The 26,041-nt window shown below is 43.5% G+C and overlaps 1 protein-coding gene across 1 annotated transcript in view; it reads right to left on the bottom strand.

The window, feature by feature from the left end:
* The window catches only part of TMEFF2 (transmembrane protein with EGF like and two follistatin like domains 2), a 136,304-nt gene that overhangs the window by 107,536 nt on the left and 2,727 nt on the right, over nt 1–26,041 (bottom strand). The window contains exons 2-5 of the mRNA XM_035899118.1: nt 25,943–26,018; nt 24,914–25,023; nt 18,708–18,837; nt 16,422–16,448 (exon numbers count right to left, since the gene is read on the bottom strand). Of these exons, the coding sequence (XP_035755011.1) occupies nt 16,422–16,448; nt 18,708–18,837; nt 24,914–25,023; nt 25,943–26,018 (343 nt within the window). The remainder of the gene's footprint in view (nt 1–16,421; nt 16,449–18,707; nt 18,838–24,913; nt 25,024–25,942; nt 26,019–26,041) is intronic.

Here is a 26,041-nt window from a genome sequence, read left to right as displayed (position 1 = left end):
ACGATTTGGAAATGCGCTGACCCCGGTCTGATTCGTGATGAATATGTACATAGGAACATAAAAACTGTGGGCATGCATTTATGCACAGTAATGCACACAAAATATGCATTAGGCTCCCTTGTACTGTTCATACCTACAAAAGGTTAAATAGCCCTAGGTGACAGAGAGCTATTTAAATGGACCTTTTTATAATGGCAAACAATAATGCATTCTGGTTACCTTCTGACATGGCTTATTTCCAGTCAGCATTAAGGAGAATTACTACCTGATTTTAATACATCTTGGTTCAATTTCATGCAGGCTTATTGTCTTCTAATTATCAACACAACAATTTGATCCGCATCCAGATTAAGGCATTGCCCTGACTTCTAACACCAGAGCAACGCCTGTGGTGGTGTGCTGATTTCTCAAGCAGTAAGCAGTTTGCTGTTGTCTCACATCCCCAAGGCACAAATAAGCAGATGCTGCATTAAAACTTGTTTTACAAAACTGCTTCAGTTGTGATATACATTTTTAATATAATATACTGAGCGCATTACAGTGAAAACTGCCAGGGCCAGTAAACTCATACAAATTCATTAGCAAGACCAGCTTCTCAATTAAGCCCAGCTGAAGACTCAAGCTAGTTGAAAGGAATTGTCTAGAAGCAGCTGAAATGAGTGAAAAGCTTGATCGTGTTTGCCACACGTGAGCACAGCTTAGTTTCCCATTTCAGATTTCTGAGCAGCAGTTGGGATTGTTTCTCATCAAGGACAAGCTTCACTGACCTTTCTCTTCTTTTCATCACAAGGATGCTGTGGTTGGCTTGAAAGCTTGAATGTTTTTACGGTATTACCATTCCGAGTGTAAAAGCAGAGGCACGGCTTTTCATACGCAGGATGGGTTCTATGTAGGAGACACTAGCAGCCGAATGCTTTGGAGCACTCACCAATGTGCTTTCATTCATGGGCAGGTTTAAAATATCAGAAATTGCATCTTGTGTTTTCGAAAGACAAGCCAAAGGAGAAAGCAACATTTTCACTCTCTTCAGCTTATTTGCATTTCTTCCCTACCCTCTTCTCCCTCAATTGACACTGTCAGATGTAGGATGACAGCTGAAGAGTACCTCCGGAGTACTGTGTAGCTAATCCTCTACAATGCCTGTAAACTATATGGTGAACTGGCAATTACAACAGGAGCTCTTAAAAAGCACAAATTTCGCCCTTCCTTCAACCGAGGGGAATCTTTGTTGCGCACTTTGAAGAAACCCAAGTGAGCAGAGGCTGATGATTCTAAACTTATTTGTTTCAAGACAATGCAATGTAAGATATACCAAAAATTCATCTGGCCAGCAGCAGACTAAGGTTTACACAAAGCATCTGCTGGCTGCCTCTGGTAAAACATCGCATTTGTCTTGACTGTGTTTACGGCGTAACCAGCTGCTAGGGCTAAGAGCCATGTTGCAGCAGCCTTGTGCAACAGCTTACCTGAAAGGAAGATAAGTTCTGCAACGCAGCCTTCTCCACTACATTTTCAGGATTTCTGTCTTTTATGAAGCCCTCTGGCACTAAATCTGTCCAGACAATAACAGTGCAGCCATAGCAAGGGGGAAGAGCTTTCCCCTCTCACTGCTGGTTCTTTTTTCTGTGCTTCAGTGTATTCCTTCACTGCCTCCCTTGGACATACCCAACGCGCACCCCGGAGCAGCATTCCCAAAGGCTGCTCACCAGGCCAGGGTGCTCTGCGATGTCTTCTCCCTCTCTTCGTTACATACATACACGATGACGAGAGTATGCTTACTTTTGTCTCCATGTGATGATAGCACCTGAAGCACAATTTATCCTCATGGGAGGTAACGAAGATGAGGGTTGCGGGAACTTTCAGCATATTTATAAGCTCAGCTGAGACATCAAGCCAAACCAGTCTAATCCCTTACGAATGACACTAAAAGTGACACCAAGTCCTAAAAAAAATGAAGAATTTTCATTGCCTGTCCCACTCCAAGACACTGCCATTTGACAAGTGACATGGCTAAATGACTTCTCTGTGCCATTAAACTAAGGCTGGAATTTGCAGGGTTTTACACAGTGACATTTGTATCATACGTGCTAGCACTTACTACCACTGTACAAGTAGCTGGGCACTAATTTAACCTGACCTTAGCAACTTGTGCAATCTGACAGCTCCCCATGCTGTTCACCTGCTGTCAGATCAGAGTCTGCTGAGGATCTTATGTTCCCTCTCCATCCCTGCAAATTAATAGCATATCACCAGTTAGTTCTGCAACACCATTAAACACAGAAACAGCAGAGATGCCTTTCTGAGGCCCTGATCCTGAAGTCACGGCACTTTCAGCAGAAAGGAGAAAATGTGGATTATACGCCTCACCATCATGTACCTCCTAAGACAAACAGGGGTGCATATCCTAATTACAGATTGCACAAGTAATGTCTTCTAGAAAGAAGAGACTTCTGAAAAGTCTCATGAGATAGGATGAAAAGATTGTGCCACCATTTTTCTACCCCAGGTAGAAACTCAATTCTCTGGTTAAGACAGAGCAAAATCCCTCCTTCCTATGAGTTAAGTTGAAAAGGAAGGAAGCAGAAAGACCTGAAGATGAAGACAGGAAAATATGCTGAAGTAGCCTGGTGAACTTCCAGGCTACTATGTGTAGAGGCTTCTTCCCATTTGTTTATCAACTTTGAACCTTCTTGTCCTCTATGTTTACAATTGGTTTTAAATAACTACAATGGCTCTAGAAAAATGACTTCAGATATTCTTTCCAATACATAAATTACTGATAGATTTTTCTTAGCATTACTTCCAAATTAAGGGTACTTTTTTGTCCACCCTGGCACTGGCTCAAGACTGTAACAAAATGTAGATTATTCTCCATCTAGTTGACCTCTATAAAACAGGCTTAGCTTAACACAACCGCCTGGCTGCCCAGTGAAATCAAGTGGATCTCTTTAACCAGCAAATGTTATAGCGTAGGAGTTGAGATGGCAAGGAGGCCCTTACACTTCAGGTAGAGGGTAGATGGACACATAGGAAACATTGAAAAATCCTGGTGAAGGCTGCCCAGCACTAGCTCATGCCTGCTGAAACTGCTGTTTTCAAGTAGTAAGACCGCATGTCTTAAAAACAAAACCTCTCACTTCATACGTACTATTGTCAATTCAAAAATGGCTCATGGTATTGTTTTCAAATAAAAAAAAAAAAAAGAATCCAAGAAAATCCTCCTGAATAATGTAAGGACAATTTCAGCCCCAAAGCACCTGTTACCCAGCTAAAGACATCCAGAAAAGAGTACCTGATAGCAGAGGAGCTAGAGCACCCTGTGGCTTTCCAACCCAAATCCGTACGTAACACTAACATGTTCAGATACAGATTTACTCTACTGGTTAGAGGAGTTCCTTTCCATGTAAAATGCTTTCTTTTTTTTGAAAAAAAACCCAAAACCAAACAAAAACCAAACCAACCCCAAAACATTATTGCTGCTGCCTATAGATACTGCTTAGGCATTTGGCACCCTCACCTTTAGGAGAATGCTGAAGTGTTGAGATCGAGGGGCTCAGATTTGATCCACCCCACACGATATAGCCCGACAGAGTAAACCATGTGAATGGTAACTGAAAAACCAAAGGGAAATACCCAAGCTCGTTTTCCCAGGACCCACAGCACAGGCAAGATGCGAGCTCCCCCTGCTGACACAAGGGAGCCCTGCCTGTCCCAGCCACCCCTGCCACTGCAAGGAGACAGTCACCAAAGGGGCAGGAAGGGAGAAACCCCAGGATGAAGCCAGAAAGAGCTCCGACAGCAAGGATGGAGCCAAGCTGGGCACGGCCTTGGCATCTGAGATCTCATGGTTTGACTCTGTAACTCACCGCATGCCCTCAGCTCCTTCCAGGAAACATACGGGGCCAGAAAACAGCTACGGGCAGCACCCGAGGGAACGGGGTGGGAAGGGGTTGTGATGACAAAGGTGCCTGGGCATGGCGTCAGCTGGCCTTGTCACTGCTGTTGTCTAGGTAGAAGCTCCCAGCCCAATTCCTGCACGGGGACAGCTCAAGCCAGGCCATCTTTGCCAGGAGCTGTGCTGTCACCAAGTTGCCTGCTGAGCCTCTCCAGCGCTGCCTGCAAAGGCTTCACAGGGCCACCCTCCCACCGGCTTGTAAAGGTCCCCTTCTGCTGCTTCTGTGGCACCTGACTGAACGGCAGGACCGTGGCCCTGAAGTCCTGAGCCGCCAAATGCAGTCCTGTCCCACCGAACTAAGCTTTCATTTCCAGCCCAGATACTCAGGTGCATCACCACTGATCCTGGCATATCAGGTCAGAAGAGGAGAGATGGGACACCAAGGAGGGGGGCCACAGCCCCACTGAAGCTCCTCGCACAAATGGGGCAGGGGAACCTGCCCTTACTTCATGACGCCCTGCGCTATGGGGCCGAGTGTGCAGCTAAGAGGGGACAACGCTGCCATGCCTGCATGGGAAACACGTGGGAGCTGGAGGCAGGACCCAGGTGACAGCCCCTTATACTCACCAGGGGAAAGCTCACAGTTTGGCAAATACTCAAATCCCATAAGTCTCAGGGATTGTTACACAAGGGCAGGCGACTGCTCTGCACATTGCTAGCAAAAGCCTTCAGAGAGCCAAGGAAGAAAGAAAAGACTAACAAAAACTTCTAAAAATATTTGAGAAAACCTGTGCCAAAATCTCCTTAGATGTGTATCCATGACTAAGCATGAGAACTAAATTGCTGCTGCTGCTGAGAGGGTGCTGCTTGCTGGTCACGGTCTAAAAGCACTGATGCAGCAATAAGCACAGCTTAATTGCTGAGAAGCTTATGTATTAATAGCAGAGTTTTCGGTCAGAAACATGTGAAAGCCTGTAGGCTTCAGAGCAGTAAAATAGAATTGGGGCCGTATGGTGGCAGAACAAAGTCTGCTGAAGAGTGTTGTATTTTCTGCCTTTGATAGGGACTTTCCAGAGCTGTCAGCTGAGCTGCAGAATTAGAAACCTGACATTGCAGCAGTCAGTTTTTAGATTTCAAGCTGTTCAAATGACTTGTCTCCAGGGAGGAATATCTAGCGTGCCGGAATCAATAGTGAAACAGGTAAAGATGCCAGTGTAGTGGGGGAGCCACCCCAACGCCATGCCGCAGCCAGCCAGGCAAATCTAGTGAAAAGGAATTGTGGGAGAGGATGACAGACAAACTTGCTCCCTTTTCGAAGCAGTACAAGAGAGATGCTATAGACTATTCACTACATTTGTGAGATTGCAGATTGATTATATTTGATTCCACGTTACAGATTGATCTTCCATACGCCCTCAGTTCATGCTATGCCAGTGCTACAAACCACTTGCTGAAGAGATTATAAAAGAGCCTATTTTATCATATCTTCACCTCTGAATGCATTACAAGTGACATCGCTTAATTTTAGCCAATCTGAACAGCTAATTAGATGTAAACAGATTGAAAAATTGTACACACAGGACAACTCATTTTTCAAAAGGCCGCTAATCTAAACAAACCTGAGTCCATCAATTTACTTCAACATTTGTCTAAATGAATTACAGCATAGCCTTGTCCTGCATTGGCCTTGTGATTCATATAACTGGCTCCCTCCCCTTTTGATGAAAATCTCAGGCACCATGCAAAAAAGTTATTTGTTTATCAAGGCTCTATTATAACAAAGAAGAAGATGCCTCTCTGTCTGAGTCTAGTGGACGACGTGTATGAGCCAAAGCAATTACAGCCTACTCTGGTACCTTCTCTCTCACCTCCCAAGCCCATCACATACCCTAATACATCAAAGCCAGGGAGGCTCTTTGTCATAACAGATAAAAATCAAATTATATTTAATCATGATCAATATGGGTTTCAACTTCACAGCTCTTTGGGTGCGATCCTCCCCTCCGCTCTTGCTCCCTTATGCCAGGAGAAATGGGAAGGAAAAGGATCCTGGAGAGACCGTCCAGAGAGAGCTGGTGATCCTCCTCAGGACTCCCTCTGAGCACCAGCTGGGGGTAGGCCAGTAATTACATTGGGAATCAGAGCAGCACTGCAGGACAGAGAGAAGCCCAAAGGGGCCTCGTCATGACGTGGATAAGATCAGGAGCTGTTGAACTTATCCAGTGCTGGAAAACACGAAGAAATCTTAGGATGAAATGCAGCGTAGTGTGGCCTATTTTTAAATACAGAGCAATTAGCAGAGAATGATGCATTAAGTTTTCTGCTTGCTACTAAAGCCCACATCTCTTGCATTACCTGCCTATGTAAATATACACAATGAGATGGGAGAGGGCAGAAAGAAACACACTTGTGTGGATTTTGAAATGAACAAACATATCCACATAATCAATCCCTTTCCAGAATGCTTAATGCAGAAATCTGGCTGAACGAAATAGGCTAAACTCAGTCTGTTTCCTGTGTAACCTAATTTATGGGACCTAGAATTAAGAGTCCACCATGAGTCTGCTGTGACCTCCCACACAACAGAGGCTGCAGACTTTCAAATTCATCCTTGTTTGAGCAGAGCAATCTAGCCATCCAAGTGTCAAAACCTCAAGTGACACAGAACCCTACATAACTTTTAATCACTTACTTCTATGTATTATTGCCTTCATCTACAAACATGCATCTAAACTTTACTCTGAGTTTGTCTAGCTTTAATTGCCAGCCTGGCATCTCATTAGACCTTTGCCTGTCCATGTAAAGAGCCCTGCTGCTCGTTTGTGTTCCCCATGCTGGCTCTTACTGATCATGACCTACACACCCCTTTCCTTTCCCTTGACAAAGCTAAGGGCATCAAAGCTTTCACGGCAAAGCTTGCTTGCCAGCCACCCCCCTGGCCTGTGCACAGCCTTCACCCCTGCTTCTAAGAACCTCTGGAGCTCCAGGCACCATCTCTGCTAAAGGTGGAGGCAATTTGACATCCTTACCCCTGCTCAAGAGTCTGCTTCTTAAATAGACAAAGATAACGGTGGCCCTTCGGCCCGTTGTGTTCACAGAGGACTCTCACAACGACCCCACTAACTTTCTCTGTAGCATGGCTGTTTCCAAGAGGGTTTCCCCACCTCACACCTCTGGTTTCACATCTTTGTTCTATGGTTGTGGCTTTATGTTTGGCCACATCAGGCGGCCTGCTCTTGCACCAGTGTACCTAATAGACTGGGTTATGTCAGTGAGCTGTTTGTTTCCTACTTCCCCCCCAGTTGTATCGGCTGAGAACTTGATCAATGAGGCAAGAATGTGCCCACGTAGGTCACTGGTTAAACAAACAAACAAACAAACAGCATGAGGCTGATCCCTGTGCTGTCCATCAGATAATGATAAATCCACTTATAATTACATTGTGAAAGGCAGTTTTTACCCCACTAACTGCGTACCATGTTAATTTTGCATGATTCTTGTTCCTTAATCATAGTGTCATGTAGTGGCATGCCAAATACTTCACTTACATCCACGTACACTACATCAATATTGTTGTCTTTATCAAGCAAACTTGTAGCTTCATAAATAACATTTCAATTAGTTGACAAAATCTATTACATCAGTCCATATTGCTCCACATTAGTTCTCATTTATTTCTTTATTAAGCAAGTCCGGGTCTGCATGCCCTGCAATCAATGTCAGACTGACAGGCCTATAAATATCTGGATTTTTTTTCCCTACCCTTTTTAATACCCACACACGTATGTTCTCTCAGAACTTTTCCATGTTCACAGACTTATCGAAAATCAACATTAGAAGTCCCTTAACTAGCTCTCTTTAAACTCCTGCCTGCAAGTTATTTGGAGCTGCTGAGGTAGAAAGGGTCCCGATTCAGTAGCTGCTTTTTTAATGGGTTTAAATAGGCACCATCATTAACTAACTCCCATGCAGCTAGAACAAACGAGATCAAGAAGTCCAAGGCATAAAAAAAAAAAAAAAAAATCACGTGAAATATTATGGAAAAGTTCTGACCTCTTCTTCCCCGAATCACGATATTTTCAAAATGCAATTTGCGGTTCTCCCGATTGTTGAGCATTTTGGGCTTCTATTCAAGTATTCTCCTGAGCAACGAGGACAAAATCCATTTTATATGTTTGTTTTAAATAGAAAACTAAGCACCTTCTATAAGACTATTCAAAAACCTGGGCTGAAAGACTTTTGGCAACATCTTAAGAACTGGTAGCACTGTACCATAAAATTTTAACTTGTCTGGATTTGATTATGAATTGTTCTGGATTCTTGGGCTTGCACCACACTCATTAAACTTGTCTTGTGTGTGCATTTACATAAAATAGGTGGCAGTCTCCAGTTTGCTAAGTGTCTGGGAATCAGTCATGCCCTTCCTGAAGATAAACTCCCACTGACTTCAAAGACAGCAGGCAAAATTTCTGGGTTTATTACCCAATCTCTGAAAGGAATGAAAGCTTCTTAGACAAACAGGAATTTAAACATCCAATGCAGAATATATTAAACTTGCCAGACAGTTGAGGTCTGAAATGTAAGGGTTAAAGAAAAGAGAATACATGAACCTTGAGAGAGACTTGGCAGTTTTCATCCCATTTGTTCTTTTTAAGATCTCATGAGAGCAACTAACAAAATCCTATGTCACGCCAAAACCAGTTCAAAGCAAGCGCATAGTGAATTAGCTTCTTCAATCGTTAAGCCACAGAATATATAACCAAGAGATGCACAAGGATCTGAAGAAGTTCTGGTCACTCAAAGACTGCCTCAGGCCGCACTTGTGCAAGACATCTGCATTCAGATGAAAACTTTAAGGTCAATGGCATTTAAGCATGTGATAAAAATTAAGCATGTGCTTGAACACATGCTCTCACCCCATGCAGTAAGGTGTTCATAGTAAGTGTGATAGAACCATCTGAAAGCTTGAGAAATATTTTTCTTCCCTATGGAAGAAGTCCCTGCATAGGAAAGCAAAATGGTAGGTGTGCTGGTTTTGGCTGGGGTAGAGTTAATTTTCTTCATAATAGCTAGTATGGGGCTATGTTTTGGATTTGTGCTGGGAACAGGCTTGATAACCCACGGATATTTTCGTTAATGCTGAGCAGCGCTTACACAGAGCCAAGGCCTTTTCTGCTCCTCACCCCACCCCACCAGCGAGGAAGCTGGGGGTGCAAAGGAGTTGGGAGGGGGCATAGCCAGGACAGCTGACCCCAACTGACCAAAGGGATATTCCACACCATAAGGCACCGTGCTCAGCAATAAAACTCGAGGGTAGGTCGGCTGGGGGGGGGAGGTGGAGGGGGGTGTGTGTGCAGCTCAGGGACTGGTTGGGCATCATCGGTTGGTGGTAAGCAATTGTTTTCATTTGTACCACTTGTCTTTCTTGGGTTTTATTTCTCTCTCTCTGTTATTTCCCTTTTTACTACAATTTATTATTATTATTTTTCAATTATTAAACTATTCTTATCTGAACCCACAAGTTTACTCACTTCTCTGATTCTCTTCCCCTCATCCTGCTTGGGGGGGGGGAGGGGAATGAGCAAGTGGCTGCGTGGTGCTTAGCTGCCGGCTGGGGTTAAACCATGACAGTGGGCTAGATTCACCTCTCACTGTCATCATGGCTAATCTCCAGTGACTCCACAGTTGTCACAGGGAAAATTAATCCAGGTTTACAGGGATGTAGCAGACAAATCTAGTCCACTATGTCTCACTTGCTGTGTTTACAATAACAGACCAATAAATGAGTACTTGTGATCGGATGCCCCCTTGTTAATCTGTTTGCTAGAGTATCACAGGATTTGTTTGCTGGTTTGATGACTTAGTTATTTGTGGTTTTACAGATTGCACATGATTAGACAGCATATTTTGGATTTTTTTTCCTCCATTTTGATGTGGACATGCAATTTTGACTTTTAAAGCAAAACCAGAGCATCCTCAATATTTTTTGATGTAGATGAGCCTCTTCCATTCATGGTCTCCTTCTGTAGCTCTGAACTACTTCAGAAAGAGTGCTAAAACCCGTAAAAGACTAGATAATCTAGGAAAGAGGCTATGAATGAATGTCATTCCTACTTCTTGCCTACAAAAGTCTATGAATCTTTATGGTATCTTCTATTCATTTTCTTGGGGTTTGCACGAATGGCTGAAAATGGGCCACAAGTCATTCACTATGAGTCAACTCTTTTTTTTTTCTTAGTGTTCACAGTCTGCTTGAGGGGAGCTGTGCATTCACACCAAGAACACAGCAAGGACTTTGCCCCATTAATAACAAAGCAAGCACAGGGATAGACCGCATCACTTTTCATGGGATTTTCGCATTCTAACTTCAGAAGCAGCAGAAGGAACAAGCAAAACATAGGCAGAACCCAAGCAACTAAATCCAAAACCAGTATCTCCCAGAATGGTACTTTATATATAACCCTGGAGAGCTTCAAGTCCACAGAAGCAGTGGGAATTTGCTGAAACATCTCAGGCAGGCAGGGTTGATTAGCTCAGTACTTAGCTCAAATGAGAGCCTGAGATGAATCCAGAAGCTGGTATACCTTCCCATACCATTCCAAACCCGCTGCTGCTTCCTACCCAGCACAAAACGCCCGTGTCGGGGCCCTAAAAGTTCAGCACTTGTGAATGCCCCAGTGCTTCTCATCTAGTCAACAAAAACATAGGAACTTCATCCTTTCCTAATTTTTAAAGGCCATGAAGAGACTTTAACTGCCTTTCCCCGACCGAACTCTTATATAGGTCAGATGTGCACCAGCCCTGAACTAGAAGTCATGTAATCATGTTACGACAGTAAAGAGCCTGAGCTAATAAACCCGGCCTTTCAAAGAGCTTATTGGTTTGGGCTCGGTGCCATGCTGAGGTTAACAAGGTAAAAACCTGTTTAACAAAGGAGACGTATATTTGACCATCCACAGTCAGGTCAATCATTTGAGATTTAAACATTCCCTCCAGAGATATTTACCCAGTCAGCACACGTTGCTTATAGTTGATTCTGTACCTTCTGATACTGCTTTAAATTATACCTCCCAAATGAAATTAGAGTAGAAGAAGCTTTCCTATTGCCTTATTGCAGTTGATGATAGCACGTGGGGTCAGCAGATATTCTAAATTCACATGAGAGAAGCCTGTATCACCCATTACACCGAGGCAAAGAAAGGACAGGATCTGTAGCTCAAAATACAAATACCCTTTCTTTCAGAGGTTAAACTAGAATACTCCCAGTATTTTCCCATATATTGAGAATATGTGTGTATGTGTGTGTTTATCAGCACTGCATTTTATACACTGCTTCATTCAAACCAATATACACTCCAGGTTTTACGGTGTATTTTGGCTCAAGTGTTATTGCTAGCAGAGTGTTTACAGCAATATTCATTGTGTTCTGCATAGCCCTGCCCATCAATCAACCTTGTAATAAAGCAGAAAGGGAAATCAGTGGAAAAGCAGCAGAGCTGCTGAATTCAAGTTAGTCATACAAAACCAGCATGGAGACACGTTGAAATTCAATTGGGTCAAAGTAGCTGTTTGCCTGTTGATTAAAAAAAAAAAAAAAAAAAAAAAAGGACACACGTGCTGCATTATAGTTTGCCTTAAAAAATAATTTAGGCTTCAAAGTGTTAATTTTTTCCTCCCTATTTTCTCTGGGTTAATGTTTCAAGATGACTGCTTGCTCCATACAGATTTGTAATATGTATGTGTTTACTCACACGCCTCTAAGCCACCAAGAAAGGCAGAGCAGAATTCCAAATCTATCATTAAATCTACATGTTGGCACCTACAAAGAACTGCAGGACTTCATTTTTTTCTGGATAAGACTGAAGGAATAAACCAAAAGAATAAAGGAACAAACAAGCCATTCTCCCCTTTAAAATACACATGCAAAAAGAAGGAAGGGGAGAAGAAGAAGAAAAAAAAAAAAAAAGATGGCTGTAAGGCTGTTGATTTCCAGGTGTGTCTACCAGTGGCAAATGTCAGATTTTTTCAGGATTACATATGGGTCTGCTGACAAACAGTGTGGTTCAAAAGGCACAGCACTGGTTCGGCTCTGACGTGGCCAGTGTTATTCCCAATTCAGCCACTGAATCGTGACGCGACTTCCAGCCTTTGCCCAACTTGGATGTCCAGACTCTGCTTCACAGATTTTATTCTATTCTATTCTATTTTATTCTCTCCCTCACTGTGAAAAAGTGCCTCACGGTATCAGGGTATAGCCACACTGGAGTCCCAATCTTATAATTAGCGCCTCTAGATGCTACTGTAAAATAAACGGTGACGATGATATTGATGAATTATGACTTGTTTTTTAATTCTGCTTTAGTCTAGATCATAAAGAATTAACATAAAAATCAAACAAGGATAAGATCTGTGTACCCAGGGGCCCCATACAATTCCCACTGAAGTCAGTAGGACTTGAAGGGAAATCGAATGAGGCTGTGAAGCGAATTCAGCGTAGGTGCTTGTGCACCGCTCTGCTGGGGACCACAGAAACACCTAGCGCGGCAGTCACCCACAGTAAATCCGTTGGACTATGAAAGCAAGGCAATCAGCAGAGCTCAGAATACAGATAATGCAGGGAGGGGAAAGAAGTGTTCAACGTAAAAAAGAAACCAAGGAGGGATGTTCTTAGCACATTAAGAGCTATAATGAAATACTGCATCTTGAGTTTGTCGCTGCTTGAAGGAAGCTAGGAAACGAGCAAGAATTCATTATGAAGCTGCTCAAGACCAAAACATGAATCATTGCGTTCTAAAAAAACCCAGTTGTCTAGAGAACGGCGTAGATGAAAATGAATGGAATCTCTTTAAATTACTCTCTGTATAAACTCTTTCACATTCATTCTTTCTGCCATTGATTAGTATCTTTCTGGGATATGGTTTTTTAAGTAATTCCACACCATACTCCCAGCTTCTGCAATCAAAACACAGAAACGGCTCTTGATTCTGCATTTTTAGGCTTCATTTACAGGGACAAATGTCTTTGGCAGTAAGAAACTTGAACACCTACTGTTCTTACCCATTTACTGGATATCACCAAAAGTGCATGCTGAAGTCTCAGTAATCAAATGAGATTAAGATTCCCCCATCACTTTACGAATAAGGGGACTTCTGTACACTATTGCTGCGTAAAGAAGGATTAAAGCACCTCTGGAAAGCCCTCACGATCATTAAAGTGCTAAGAAGCTGGGACCTCTTTGATCCCAGCATCCCTGACAATAAAGCAGAAAACCCCAAATCCTAAATAACGATTGAGAAGACCTCTCTGCAAACCCAGGTAAGAACATGCAGAAGGGAAACGTGGCAGGCAAAACACGGTCTCTGGCTATACTGTTCCTGCTCCATCCAATTTCCTGAGAAAACAAGGCTTGTGTGACCACATGGTGTGTGTGTGTACGTCTGCCCATTGCACCAACCCCTTTCCAGTAATTTCTGAAGCATCAACCAGTCGGCAGTATTAGGCTTACGGTTGGAGTCAATGATCTTAAAGGTCTTTTCCAAACTAAATTATTCTATGATTCAATAATTTCACTTGACAAGAGCTCCATTGAGGGAGAAGCAGTACCAAGAGCTGAATACCAATCAATCATGACGGAAACCACTTCAGAGAAAGAAACTTGCAATGTTCCGAGAACCAGAAAAACATGATGTCCTCTACTAGTTTGCAATTTGTGTTAATTCCTTATTTGATGTGCACCTTATCAGACCAAAGAAATCCAACCATGAGACATAACTCTGTTAAAAAGCCGGTTCCCTCATCTCACAGCTTGTGGAGTGATATACAAAAACACTAAGGGAACCCATGGGAATAATATGGAGGGGCTCTGCTAAGAAGCAACATCCTTTTCTACCTACAAGTTCTGAGAGGCAGAGATTACTGTTGCTAAGGACCGTCCTCAGCAATTCAGACTGAAGGATTGCCCCTTATTGGTGCCTTCAAGTAGGAGTCCATCCACTCTTTGTCTTTTTAACCAGAGACTCCTAATCCACGCCCAGGAGGCATTGCTCAGCCTGCCCCTGCCCACAGGGGTCCCCAAGAGCTCCCAGCCTGGGTCTCCCTGGATGCAAGAAACCTCCCACAGACAGACCGCAACAGTGGCACAAGCCTGAACCTTGTCAGAAAGTCTGCCAGCTCTGAAAAACACAACATGTAGACGCGACATAAAGCAAGCAGCAATGTCAAAGCGTTGTGCTAGCCTGTGTCCTGCTGGCACTCCGATGGCAACAGGAAATGGCAAAAATCAGCAAGAGAATGGCTGTTCCTAAGGGATCCCGGCATCCGAGATATCTTGGGTACCTCACTGCAGACATATCCAGCACCTCTGACATCTACAGCATCCAGCACAGCACCATTCTGCTGATTTAGGCAGAAGTATGGTCAGCTGGGAGGATCCTTATGGCTGTAATTTTGCAAAAAAACGCTGCTGCACTGGTTAGCAGTTTGCTAACCAAGACTGCTTGAAGAAACATAAGAAAGCAAAACTTTCATAAAAACATGAAACACACAAGATTGCTTAAGACCTCAAGCTTCTCACAGAAAAACATCCCACTCATGATTGTTGAAGTGGATTTTACAAGACTTACTGTGATGACATCCAAAATTTATTACAGCTTTTACAATAAGACCACGTCTAGTAAAGAGTGATGCAGTGACAACATTTACTTGGCTGGATTTAGCTTCTTAGGGCACATAAATATACTTTTGTACTTTAAGAACAGCTGTAGCTGCCTACTAAATCTTGAATAATACAAGGCAGCTTTGTAGACCTTTAAACACACGCACCAATTTGGTTCCATCTCCTTCACAAATCTGCTTCCTTACTATCTGCCCAGTTAGTCCTCAAGGCCCTGTTCTGCTCATCTTCTGTCAACCTCAGCTTTTAAAATGAAACTGCTTGGAAATCATGCTTTTAAGTTCCTATGCTTTTTCAGTATGGAATTCATTACTTTTAGAAAGTGGCCAAGTTTGTTTCCCCACCTTCCCCAGTTATAAAACAAACTGGAAATCTTCTCTGTTTTCCTTGGTACACACAGGAAACATTTTGCATGACTTCTTAAATTTGAAAACTGATTTATTGACCATGTGCGTGAAAACCTTATCATAAATATAAATTAAATTATAGATTTCTGTTAAGCACTGAATAAGGAATTTCTTTGGTCTAGCAGCTTAGACAATTTGAAAAGACATTAGAGTAAAATAGCAATAGCTGGACAAAACTTCTGAAAACAAATAGCAATGTTTTAGCTTGTAGTTTTTTGGGAACAGATTTGAAGCACCTTGAAGTGTCCTGATTTCCCGAAAACAGCCTGAGTCCAATATCAGAAAATTAGGTCCCTTGCAAGCACTTCATGCTCATGTTGTTGACCACTTCATAGGTAAAAATACTACTTTACCTACACATTGTGCTCTCTAATATACTGGTTACCAAAGCTACATGAGCACTAGGTGATATTTTGCCAAATAACGGGACTGTATTTGAAAAACCTGAATCCAGCCAGGACCAGCCATAAAACTGGGTAAGAGCCCAGACCGGCTGTCTGTTTCTTATGCAGAAGCTGGCTCAGCTCCTGGTGGCTGCCCCAGCTGGAGGAGCCTACCAGCATCCCAGACTGATGCTGACCTTGCGCTTCCCCTCCCATGGGGCTCCTACAGCTTACACAGGGCAGAAGTGAGTGTAACTCTTAAGGACAACCTTCCACAGCCACCCAAACTAGCCCTGACCCTCCCAGCCCCCAGAGAAGCCTGACCCACCCAGCCCCCTACCAAGCAAATAGCTCCCAAAAGTCACATTCCCTGCCCTGAGGCAGGGCACTACCCAGACCCAACACTCACACTTCCAAAAAGGATCAGTCACAAACCCTAGGACCAGTGTTAAACAAGAAAACCCTTAAATGACCGCATCTAAGAAATTAAAAAAAAAAAAAAAAAAAAAATCAATCCCCAACTTAAACACAAGCTTGGCTACATTTTACAGCGTCCGCCGTATGCAGCAAAGGGTTCAGACTATTTCCACATTCATTTCTGCTGCTGCTGTTCTTATAAAAACACATTGTCCTTTCCCTGTGACATTTCTTCATATCTTTGAAAGAATACTCGCTGTTACCACAAAATATTTGGCTTGAATCCTCCAGTGAGGAGGAGCCAAGGGTTTGGCTCATGTTTTAAAAACAAAAGAAATACTACTCTAAACAAAACAAATGAGTGCAACTGTAACAGTAGATGGAGATAGAGCTCCTAGCACAAGCCATGAATAATTCCAAGTCCTATTAGGAGTAACACAGCTTTCTGAATTTCCCTAGAAAACAGCATGTCATTAAGTTCTAGCTTGACTAAGATGCAAAATGTCACTTTTTTCAGAGAAAAAGCTAAACAAAAGACAATATGTAGTGTAACAACTAAACTGCAAAGCATATCCACTTACAAGCTGAAATTGTGAAAGACAACGTGTGTACACATAAGCACAGAGATATTAAAAGATGGCTCTTACCTCCATCCCCAGATCCTGAGCCAGCATCTGAGAAGGGAACAGAAAGGAATTTATATTCATGTGCTACCATATGTCCTGTAAGCATGCGAAGCAAGAGCGTTCAGTTAAGCATATTACAGTGTCTCTTACATTTGATGTCATCCCTGGGTAAATTACAGAGATCTAATCTGAACCTAGTTCACTCAAGCCATCTTTCTCATGTCTCGACTCTTTTTCTTTAAAGTCTCTATATCAGACTAAAATAATGTAAGCCCTGGAGTGCTGTAACATCCTCATAAGCCTCTGTCTCGTTTTGTTGTACTGAGACTGACAAAGCTTTGCTCCCAACAGTTGTGCAAAGTGACTTCACTTGGCCCCTCCTAAACCCTCACCATCAAAGAGAATTTTTGAAACCCGTTTGTTGGAGGCCAGACCAATTGTAAATTCTTGCCATTATCTTTACCAAAGAGTGACACCTCATCAGATCATAACTAGTCAGAATAAACCATTGAAATTATTTTTATTCAAAGTCTTTAGATAAATGATTAAAATGCCATTTTTCTTGAGGTTGTTGCTGTGTTTCAGAAGCAAGCACTTTATTTTCCTCTGCTTAATGTTTTGTTGGCTGGAATGACGAGAGCCACAGATTCAGAAAGCGCAACATCATGAAATTGCCAAGCCTGGAGCTTCATTACAAAACTTCCTAAGCAAGGCCAAGCACAGAAATGCACACATGTGTAAGGGTACCAAAAATAATCTGTAAAAGGCATTTCTTTTACAAGGAAGGGAGGGAGGTTGTCATCCTATCCTTCCTCTTAGTGAAGGGGTTATCCATTTATCAGCATAGAGATTAATAGAAAGAGTTTGGAAAGGCTGCTTTTCCCCATCTCACGGAAAAAACCTGAGGTACGTGGCTGCTCCCTTCTCCGCTGAGCCTCATTCTTCGGAGAAGGAAAAAGAGACCAAATGAGCAAGATTTCAGGAAAGCCCTTTTTTTTCTTCTCTGTTTCTGAAATCCACTGTGTGTTTCCGAGAGAATGCTTCTAACGTGGCCACTGCCAGTAGGCAAGTTTAAGAAAAGATGTAGCAATGCACTAAAATGATCCCTTTAATCAAAAAGTTTGAACCAAAAAAACCCATTTTCTGTGCTGCAAGGATTTACCGAGTTGAACAAATCGTACGCCACAACAGGCTTTGACAGCCCGAGCTCCGTTTAATACCAATTTATAGACAAAAAAATTGCAGCATGTTTTTTCCTCTTGAAAATTGTCAGGTAACAGCTTCAGAGAACAACATTTCCAGGAAAAGAAGTTTCTTTTCTCTCAGGTGTACGAAACACAAAATTACAGCAGCGCAAAAAGTTTGTCTAATGCACTTTTTATTGACTCCTCCATCCTCAGCCAAGAAAAAATTCTGCTTTAAGTTTAAAGAACTCTCTCAAGAACAAAGACTTACTCCTCCTGCTCTTTTCAAGTTAACTTCACTGCCCACCTCTAACAGATACTGAGCACAAAAAAACCCTTCAAGAACTGCTGCACATAAGCAACTCCATTTTCCTGACTGATTTTGCTCCTTCACCTTTCTAGCGGTTTCATAAAAGCAGAGATACAAATACCTCACAGTGCTCAGAGTTAAGCAAAGACGTTGCAAACGCCAGTCAGTTTTCACGTATGCTCTCTAATGAATTCTTCCGACAAGTCCAGGAAAAAAAAAAACCACCACACCTTGCTGCACAGGCTTGTTCGTTAAGTGTGTTTTGGGCCAAATCTTCAGCTGGTGTAAATTGGTAGGGCTCCTTACAATCAGTGGTCTGTTGAATCGTACCAGCTGGGAATCTGGCCCTATGTGCATAAGGGAAAAACCCAAGGAACTGGATTGCAGGCAATAACGCTCCAGTTGTATCTCTCCAGATTATGGAGAGGTTTGTGGTAATCCAGATGCCCATTTATCAGACATCTGCCTGTTAAATCTGCTTCCAGTTACTTGCTGTAACAGCTCAGAAGTGTATGCAGTGCACAGGATGATCAGGAGCACAAGATACATATTAAAAAAAGAAATCAACTTCTGTGCTGCACTCTTCAAAGTAGTGTCAAGGGTATTCAGTATCACAGCCTGTGAGCCTGTACTGAACCAGCTCAGTTAGTTAAAAGGGAAGGATGGCAGCAACTTCACATGCCTAAGACTGCAAAGAATTAACCCGTAATGAATTCAAAGCAGGGATTCAAATGGCTTTTGCCATCCACAGGTGATTTTATTATTCAGGGGCACGGCAAGGTCTGCAGGCAGCCTGGCGCACGTTATACCTACCAGTTGCACACGATCCTTCGGACACCAGGAGTATTTCGCTCTGCTGCTTGCAGGCAGCCTGTTTCAAGTAGCATTCATTCTGGTAGGTGTCCCCATTGGAGCCGCACACGGGCACGTAGTCATTGTTACACTGATGGGAACGGACAGAGAGCAGCAGTGTTAGTCACACAAGTGGGGTGGCACAGCACCCGTTTGGGTGCCCCCCCCAGCCCTCTTCCAGTATTAAAATCCTGGGAAAACAGAGGGGGAGATGCTGACCCTCCTCTTTACCTTCACAGCTACGGGGAGAGGGAGAGGGGTCTTTTTAAAAAGACAAAAGGCAGAAGAGCATAAACCAGATTTGAACACGTTAGGGAAAAGATAAGCTGAATGGGCAAAGTGTTCAGTAAGTGTCCCCAGAGAGGCCTCTCCCTGTGAGAACGAGACGGGGGCATTCCTAAGGCAGACAGCTCCTCACATCTGCAATAGTGGCTCATGTGTTTCCATTGGATGGCTACAGACAAATTGTAATGAACGGGCTCGCTTTTCCCCTCCCCTCCTGCACATAGGCACCCTGGCTGCTACAGAGACAGTCGTTCGTATGCATAGAGGTGTCCACCTGTGTGTGTATAACTCTATTTAAGTACTTAGCTACAATTAGAACTGATTGGACAGAGGGAAATTATTTCTGAGACCTATGATCAAAACCCGTCCCTCCTTCTGCAGAGACGTTTCTGTTGCTGGCGAGCTGCGGCTGGGATGCTCCATGGAGGTCCAAGCTCCAGCCAGCACGCCGAAGGGCACAGGAGTTACACCACGCACCCCTCCTTCGTCTCGAACCCCTCCTCAGTTCTGCCAACTACCTGCTTTGTTCCCTCTACCACCGAAAGACAGCTTTGCCCTCTCTTGTTCATTTTAATAAAAATAATTCCATTTTATATGGAAAATTGGGCAACCTACCGGGTGCAGTTATCGTAAGATAATCACACTCTGAGGCTTAGAAATACTTGGATGTACCCTGTACATGGTAATTATAACAGGGATATGATTATCTCATGATCATCGTACTCCTGGTATGCCTCATTGTTTAATTATATCAAATGGAATGATCACAATTATTATTTACAAATGCTCACCTCTGCTTAAATCCACGTTAAAAATTAAAAAGAAATCATACTTCCTATTTAGCTGTATTATGCCACAAAGTGTCTGAGGTGTGCTCGTCAGGCACAACGTAAACTGCAGAACTGAAATTCCAGGGCTATAAACATCAAATACACTTCAAAGTGAATGACTACAGAAGTGATTAACACAAACAATTGCATAGATTGCATTAATTGCAGGCCTCCACGCAGAGCAGCTGCCAAGAAATTATTCATAGTTGGTCAGAGTGACATTTTGATTGGGCCAAATCAAATGACATTTTCCGTATGCATTGTATTTTCTTAAATCTTCCCAAGCTGCTGCCCACCCCCAGCGCTCTCCTCCCTCGGAACAAGAAAGAAAACCAGCAGCCACAACAGTAGAAATCCTCCTCTTCCGCTTCCTAACGAAGGGCTCCTCCATGCAGAGATTTTAAACATTTGATTAAAAAGCGTTTCCAGGCTATTTTCACCTTTACGTTCCAAATCTCAGCAATGTTTCAAGCAGAAAATGCCAGCTTCATCCAGAAGCTCAACAGCAGTTGCTGGAGGCTGATCTGGAACACTTAACCAGAACAATTAACACAATCACGCAAATTTTTTAAAGCATGCATTAGACATACTATCTGCTTGTCACCCATGGGACTTTTTGCCAGAGCAATCTGTGCAGGGTTTGGCCCAAAGTATCTCAACAGGCTCCGTTACATGTAGAAACAATGTTGGATCCTCTTCCCCAGAAAGACAGCGGCAAACTCTCTGCTGGTTTTGCCCAGAGCAAGAGACGATCTTTTACACTGACTCAGCTGCAAATCTGAAAGGCCAGACAGCCCAACTGATGTTAATAGCACACAGCATCAAGAGTGAAATCCTGATCCACAGAAACAAGTGACAGAGCTGCTATGAGCTAGGCTGGAACTTCTTCCAAAGCTTGGCGATTTTAAGACGCATTCAAGAGACACCAGGGCTTCAGGAAGGATTAACTGTCCTGCCACAAGTTTCCCCATCTCTCCTGTGACTCCTGCCACACTCAAGCTCGGCTTTGGCCAGTGGAAGTAGAGGGTACTCCACGATGAGCACAGGTGATGCAGCCTTTTCTCTCTCAAACTGCTTATCAAAGATTTATTTCTTCATCTGCTGCTCGCTCTTCCCACCACCGCCTTTGGACAACTAATATTTGGGTGGAAAAGGCAGGAGGCACAAGGAACAAAAGAAGTGAGATCTTCCAGATGGATCCTGCCTTGGCTTTGAGCTGGGATGGCTCTGAAAGCCACCAGGAAACCGTAGTGGAAGTCACCCAGGAAAGAAAACAAGACCACAGGTGAGAAGGTTGCGATGTTGGTCACCAGGTCACTCCTAATCCACTAGAGCTGGACTCTTGTACATGACCATGCTGAATCGCAGCTCTTCACTGTCATAAAATACTTCTTGCTAGTACTGGAGAATATTACACCTTGACTTTCAGTTTCCTCGGTCTAGCGAAATGTTTTTGGCATTGGTTTATAGACCAAGCTCTAGACATGGGAATGAATCTTCATCCCTCAAGTAAGGGCTGATCAAGCACTCAGGGAAGTCCATGTCAAAACTCCCACTAAAACCAGCAGCACAGTGCCATGTTGTCCACTTCTCTCTTATACATGCATATATAAACACAGCTGTAGAGCAGGGAAACAGACGTATCCAATTCAGCCAAGTATCAGTCAAAGGCTGCCTTCCTCTGCACTCGCAGCCTCAAGTGCCCACAGCCAGGGACAAACCAGCTTTGCAAGCACTGGGGTTAGTGCTGGGCACTGAAGGCAGAAGATTTGGTTTCTAAAGAAAATGGAAACTCATGTAACTCCTCCTCCTGGTAACACTTAAAAGTTTGATCTCCTCCTACTCTCATGGATTAACTACTCCCAAAACGCCACCTACGCCTTGAACCAAGTAGCACGAAAATACATTCTGGAAATACAAGGCTGCAAGTTGGCCAGGTGATGTTGGCAGTGTTAGGTTAACGGTTGGACCTGATGATCTTAAAAGTCTTTTCCAACCTAAACACAAAAATGTGGAGTTCCAGCTCCACAAACATTGAAGCACATGAGGATTCAACAGGCATGAAAACAGGACTCTTTCCTCACATAAAAAACAGTGAATGTCCACAGTCTTAGTGACTAAGGAGAAAAGACATGCAACATGGATGGAAATACCCTGGTAGATTTTTGGGTATGTGGTGGAAATCTAAGAGGGAAGAGAAGCCAAGCTGCCAGACCTTCAGCTTCGGGCAGACTAGGGTAGAGACCTCAGCGAGCCATGTCTCCAACCACGTGCCTGCTGGCACAGCTCTGCACCTTCTGGCTCTGTGCAGGGAGGGAAGGGGTGGTGGTTTCCCCCACACTCAGCCCCACTGCTGAAGCCAGCACTGGCCCAGTGCCTTCCCACCCTGCCAGTACCAAGGCCTGGGCTTGCCTGGAGCAGGGGACAGGTCTGCATTTACTGATCAGAGCAGGACACAATGTTTTCCAATGCGATACATAACTTGTTGTGAGAAGTTGGTGAATGTGCTATCATTCCACAGTAGAGTACGGCAAGAGAGCCAACCAATGTGAATCCCCTTTTTAGGATGTGCCTGCCGGCTCTCCAGGGATGGCAGCCTAACTCAGGTATTCCAGAGCAGTCTGATCATATTCACCCTTTCAAGTAAAAATAAATCAATTTTAACTCCACTCGGACAGACGTGATGCATCTGTGATTCCAGTTTGAAAACACCCAAACCGAGATTGCAGCAGCCCTGCTCCCCACTCCTGCCTCCCCCGGCCCCTCAAGACACAGGCTGGCCAGCCCAGAACTTCTCAACAGTGCGAAGGCAAAATTAGCTTTCCGTCCTTGTCTATTCTCTCAAGCTGCAGTTAAAGCCCCTGGCAATTTCTGGAGAAAACATAAAAAGTAATTATAGTGATGAGGAGTCTGCTATTGATTTGCTCACTATCACCCCAGAGAGCTGTCACCGAAACGGGGGACCTGAATTCTGATGGAGGACCCCCTTACTCATGACATAAACTACCTGGCCGGCTCTGCCTTACTTGGCCAGCCTTAGACGCTGCACTAGAAATTAATTTTCTACTCTGGTGGCAGATCTTTTTGGCTTGTAACATCAGTGGACAATGTGACAAGAGAAGCTAACATCCCCCCAAGCTCTGCCTGTATCAAAGCAGACGCGTTTGACTACAGAAGCCCCCAGCACCGCACCGTCCTTCCTTCGCAGCGCTGGCACAGGATCAGCCACAGGTAATTTGCCCTCCAAGGTCACAGTCAGCCCTGCGGCTCCACCGAGGGCCCATTCAAGACAAAGAGCTCCTGCTGTTTACAGGGCCTGATCCAAAGGCCACTGAAACCAAAGATTACTGCTGATTTTGACCCATTTACTAGTGATCAGGCCAAGAATTGCCCAACTCTGTTCTTTTGGTCTCTTTTACATATCCATATACCAATTATCTGATTTCCTTAAATCTGTTTCAACTGCCCCCTACGGAACTGCTGAACTCAGCAGATATATAGCATTCCCCTCTTAAAGAGGGGACAACACAGCCCAGAAGGGTTTGCTTAGCTTCATTTAGCCTGAATAACCAGGGACCAGCATCCCACCTTGGGAAAACAGTGCTCCCAATGCCTTCTTCCCTGCTGACAGCAACATCTGAGTTTGCTCCTTCCAGGCTGTGAGGCCACTGCTTTAATGCCAAATGGCAACACCAAACTGGGACCACAGGCAGGACCCAAATGTGCTCTGTGGCTGTTCAAAGTTCCCATTGGTCATGGCACAACATCTGCTCTAGCTTACCACCAGGCAATGGGACACGTCACAGATGTTTCACTGCATTACAGATTTTTCTTAGAAAGAGAAAACAGACCAACCCTTAAATCACTGCGCGTCCTGAGCCAAGGCAAATGCTCCAAACAGCATTCTCACACTGAATTTTTGATTGCATGCAAACTAGAAATGGAATTAAAAACAAAACAAAAAGCAGCCATGGTCAATATGAATTCTCTCCCACCACGGGAAACGCAAGCACTTCAGCAAACAACTGTCTTGTTCTTATTACAGAAAATTCCTTCTTTGTTTTAAATTAAGGAATTTATCACTTGGGCTTTTTTTCTCCAAAGACACATTTGGCTCTAGAAGTATAAACGATACTTGTCATGTTTCAAAGCGAATAGTCTATCAAAGCTCAATAATAAATTAATCATTACAGATGTGCACGATCTTGAACCGTGCACCATTTGGCCTGCTCTACTGTAAACACTCAAATCAGCGTTACAAGTTCCACAAGTTCACAGATCCACATTAAAATGCAAGAAACCACAGGGGCATAAACGTACATACAACACGTGCTGGTACATGCTTAAAACTCCTTTAATTTGTTCAGTTTTTATTCAGGTCATTATGTAAAGCACAGCTGTTTTGTGAGTTGGCTAAAACGTATTAAATGGAATCCTTCATAATGAAATCGTCTGACTTTGAGAATGCTGAGGTTTAGAGGTAGCTGCAAGAGGGAGAGAGAAGAAATAGCAGGGAAAAAACCACCCTACTACTCAGTAATAGCCCCCCTAAAACTACATAAAACCTAAAGGAAGTTTATGATTTTGGAACAGAGGGATTGCTCCTTAATCTGATCAGCTGGGCAGATAAACAGGCAGAAGCATTGTCACTATGCAGCCCTTCCTGAAAATATTGCATAAGCACATTACAGATCCATTTCTTTAACTAGATCAGAATGCCGAATACAATAAGCCACGATCTGTATCAGAAATGAATTTAGAGAGGACTCTAAATCCTTGTTAAAAGGGCAGGGACGAAAAATCAGAAATGCACAACCCAAAACTGCAGACCCGAAGGGACATTTAAAGCCACAGCACCTGCATTTTCCCAGAGAAACTTAGGTCTTCTTGACACCAGTTGGTTCTCCTGCCAGCTTTTATACATGCTGCCAGGTTTTCCCTCTAACTTCCCTGCATGTAGAGAAATAAATTGCCAAGTGATAGGTTATAAAGGGAGATCCTTGATTTGTATTCTCATTAGTGAATTAGAGAACGAAATATCAATCTTCTTACCTTGAACTGACAGACACAAGTCACACTGTCTCCAATCCTTAAACACTCCCCATCAAATTTACAGGTATTGGTGTCGCAGAGAAAGAGATCGTTTTCTCTGTCATCGTAACCTCAAATGTAAAGAGGGAAAAAAAAAGAAAAAAATAAATAAAAATGTCAGCTTTGGTCTAGCAAGAGGAACAATACGGGATGATTGCATTTTAATGCACACAGCACAATAACCTTGTTGATGAAACATAGAGTCCAGGTTTTCTTTTGTCCTTCCCTGTCCTCAGTTTTCCACTTTTTCTCTTGTTTCTCCCTCGGTCTTTCTCTTAGCACTTATGTCCCCCTACCTCACACACTTCTTTTCTATTTCACAGACCCTGTTTCCTCAAAAGTCACCCAGTAATTACGCTATTTCATGGCTCTGGGTTGGAAATGTCATCAACATATCCCCATTCAATCGCAAAGCTGTTGGACAAAAGTCCAGATTGGAATTTCTCCAGCCCATGATGCAACAAAGCCCCCAGTAATCAAGACAAACAGGCTGTGTGTTTTCCGTGATGGTCTGCCTGATCCCAATGAAGATTGATCACCTCTAAGTTAACAGGAGAAGTGCCAGGTTCCCCACAAGCCGCTGAGTGAACCTAACCCCTTGCCTTCATTTTCTCCAGGAAAAACTAACAGATCTGACTGAAGATTCAGTTCACGAATACGAGCATGAATTTCAGATTTCACTAGCTGGCTTCCCACTCCAGCAGCGTGCAGCAAGGTATTAAACAAAACAGCTATATCAGGCTCCAAACCCATTAAGATCTAAATCCATCGAATTTTTTTTTTTTTAAATATCCGAGCGCTCTTAACCATATCACTACATGTTTAAAATGAAGAGCTTACTGTGGAAATTTCCCCCTCTGCCCCAATCTAACATATTACGGGCGACGCACGCGTTACCCCAAATAACGCTCTTGCCCTTAGAAGGCTATTTATTACAGCCTAATTTCGGAATTACTTTACACATCGGAGAAGGGCCGGCTGCTGACCTACATGGGAAACTCGTTAGAAAGGTCAGCCCGACTTTAAGGAACGGGTACCGGGTTCCCGGCGTCCGTGCCCCGATTCGCTCCCAGTTCGGTGCGCACGGAA

The sequence above is a fragment of the Egretta garzetta genome, unplaced genomic scaffold (assembly GCF_000687185.1).
Source record: "Egretta garzetta isolate BGI_Z169 unplaced genomic scaffold, ASM68718v1 scaffold297, whole genome shotgun sequence".
Lineage (NCBI taxonomy): Eukaryota > Metazoa > Chordata > Aves > Pelecaniformes > Ardeidae > Egretta > Egretta garzetta.
This window is presented reverse-complemented; position numbering and strand designations above follow the sequence as displayed.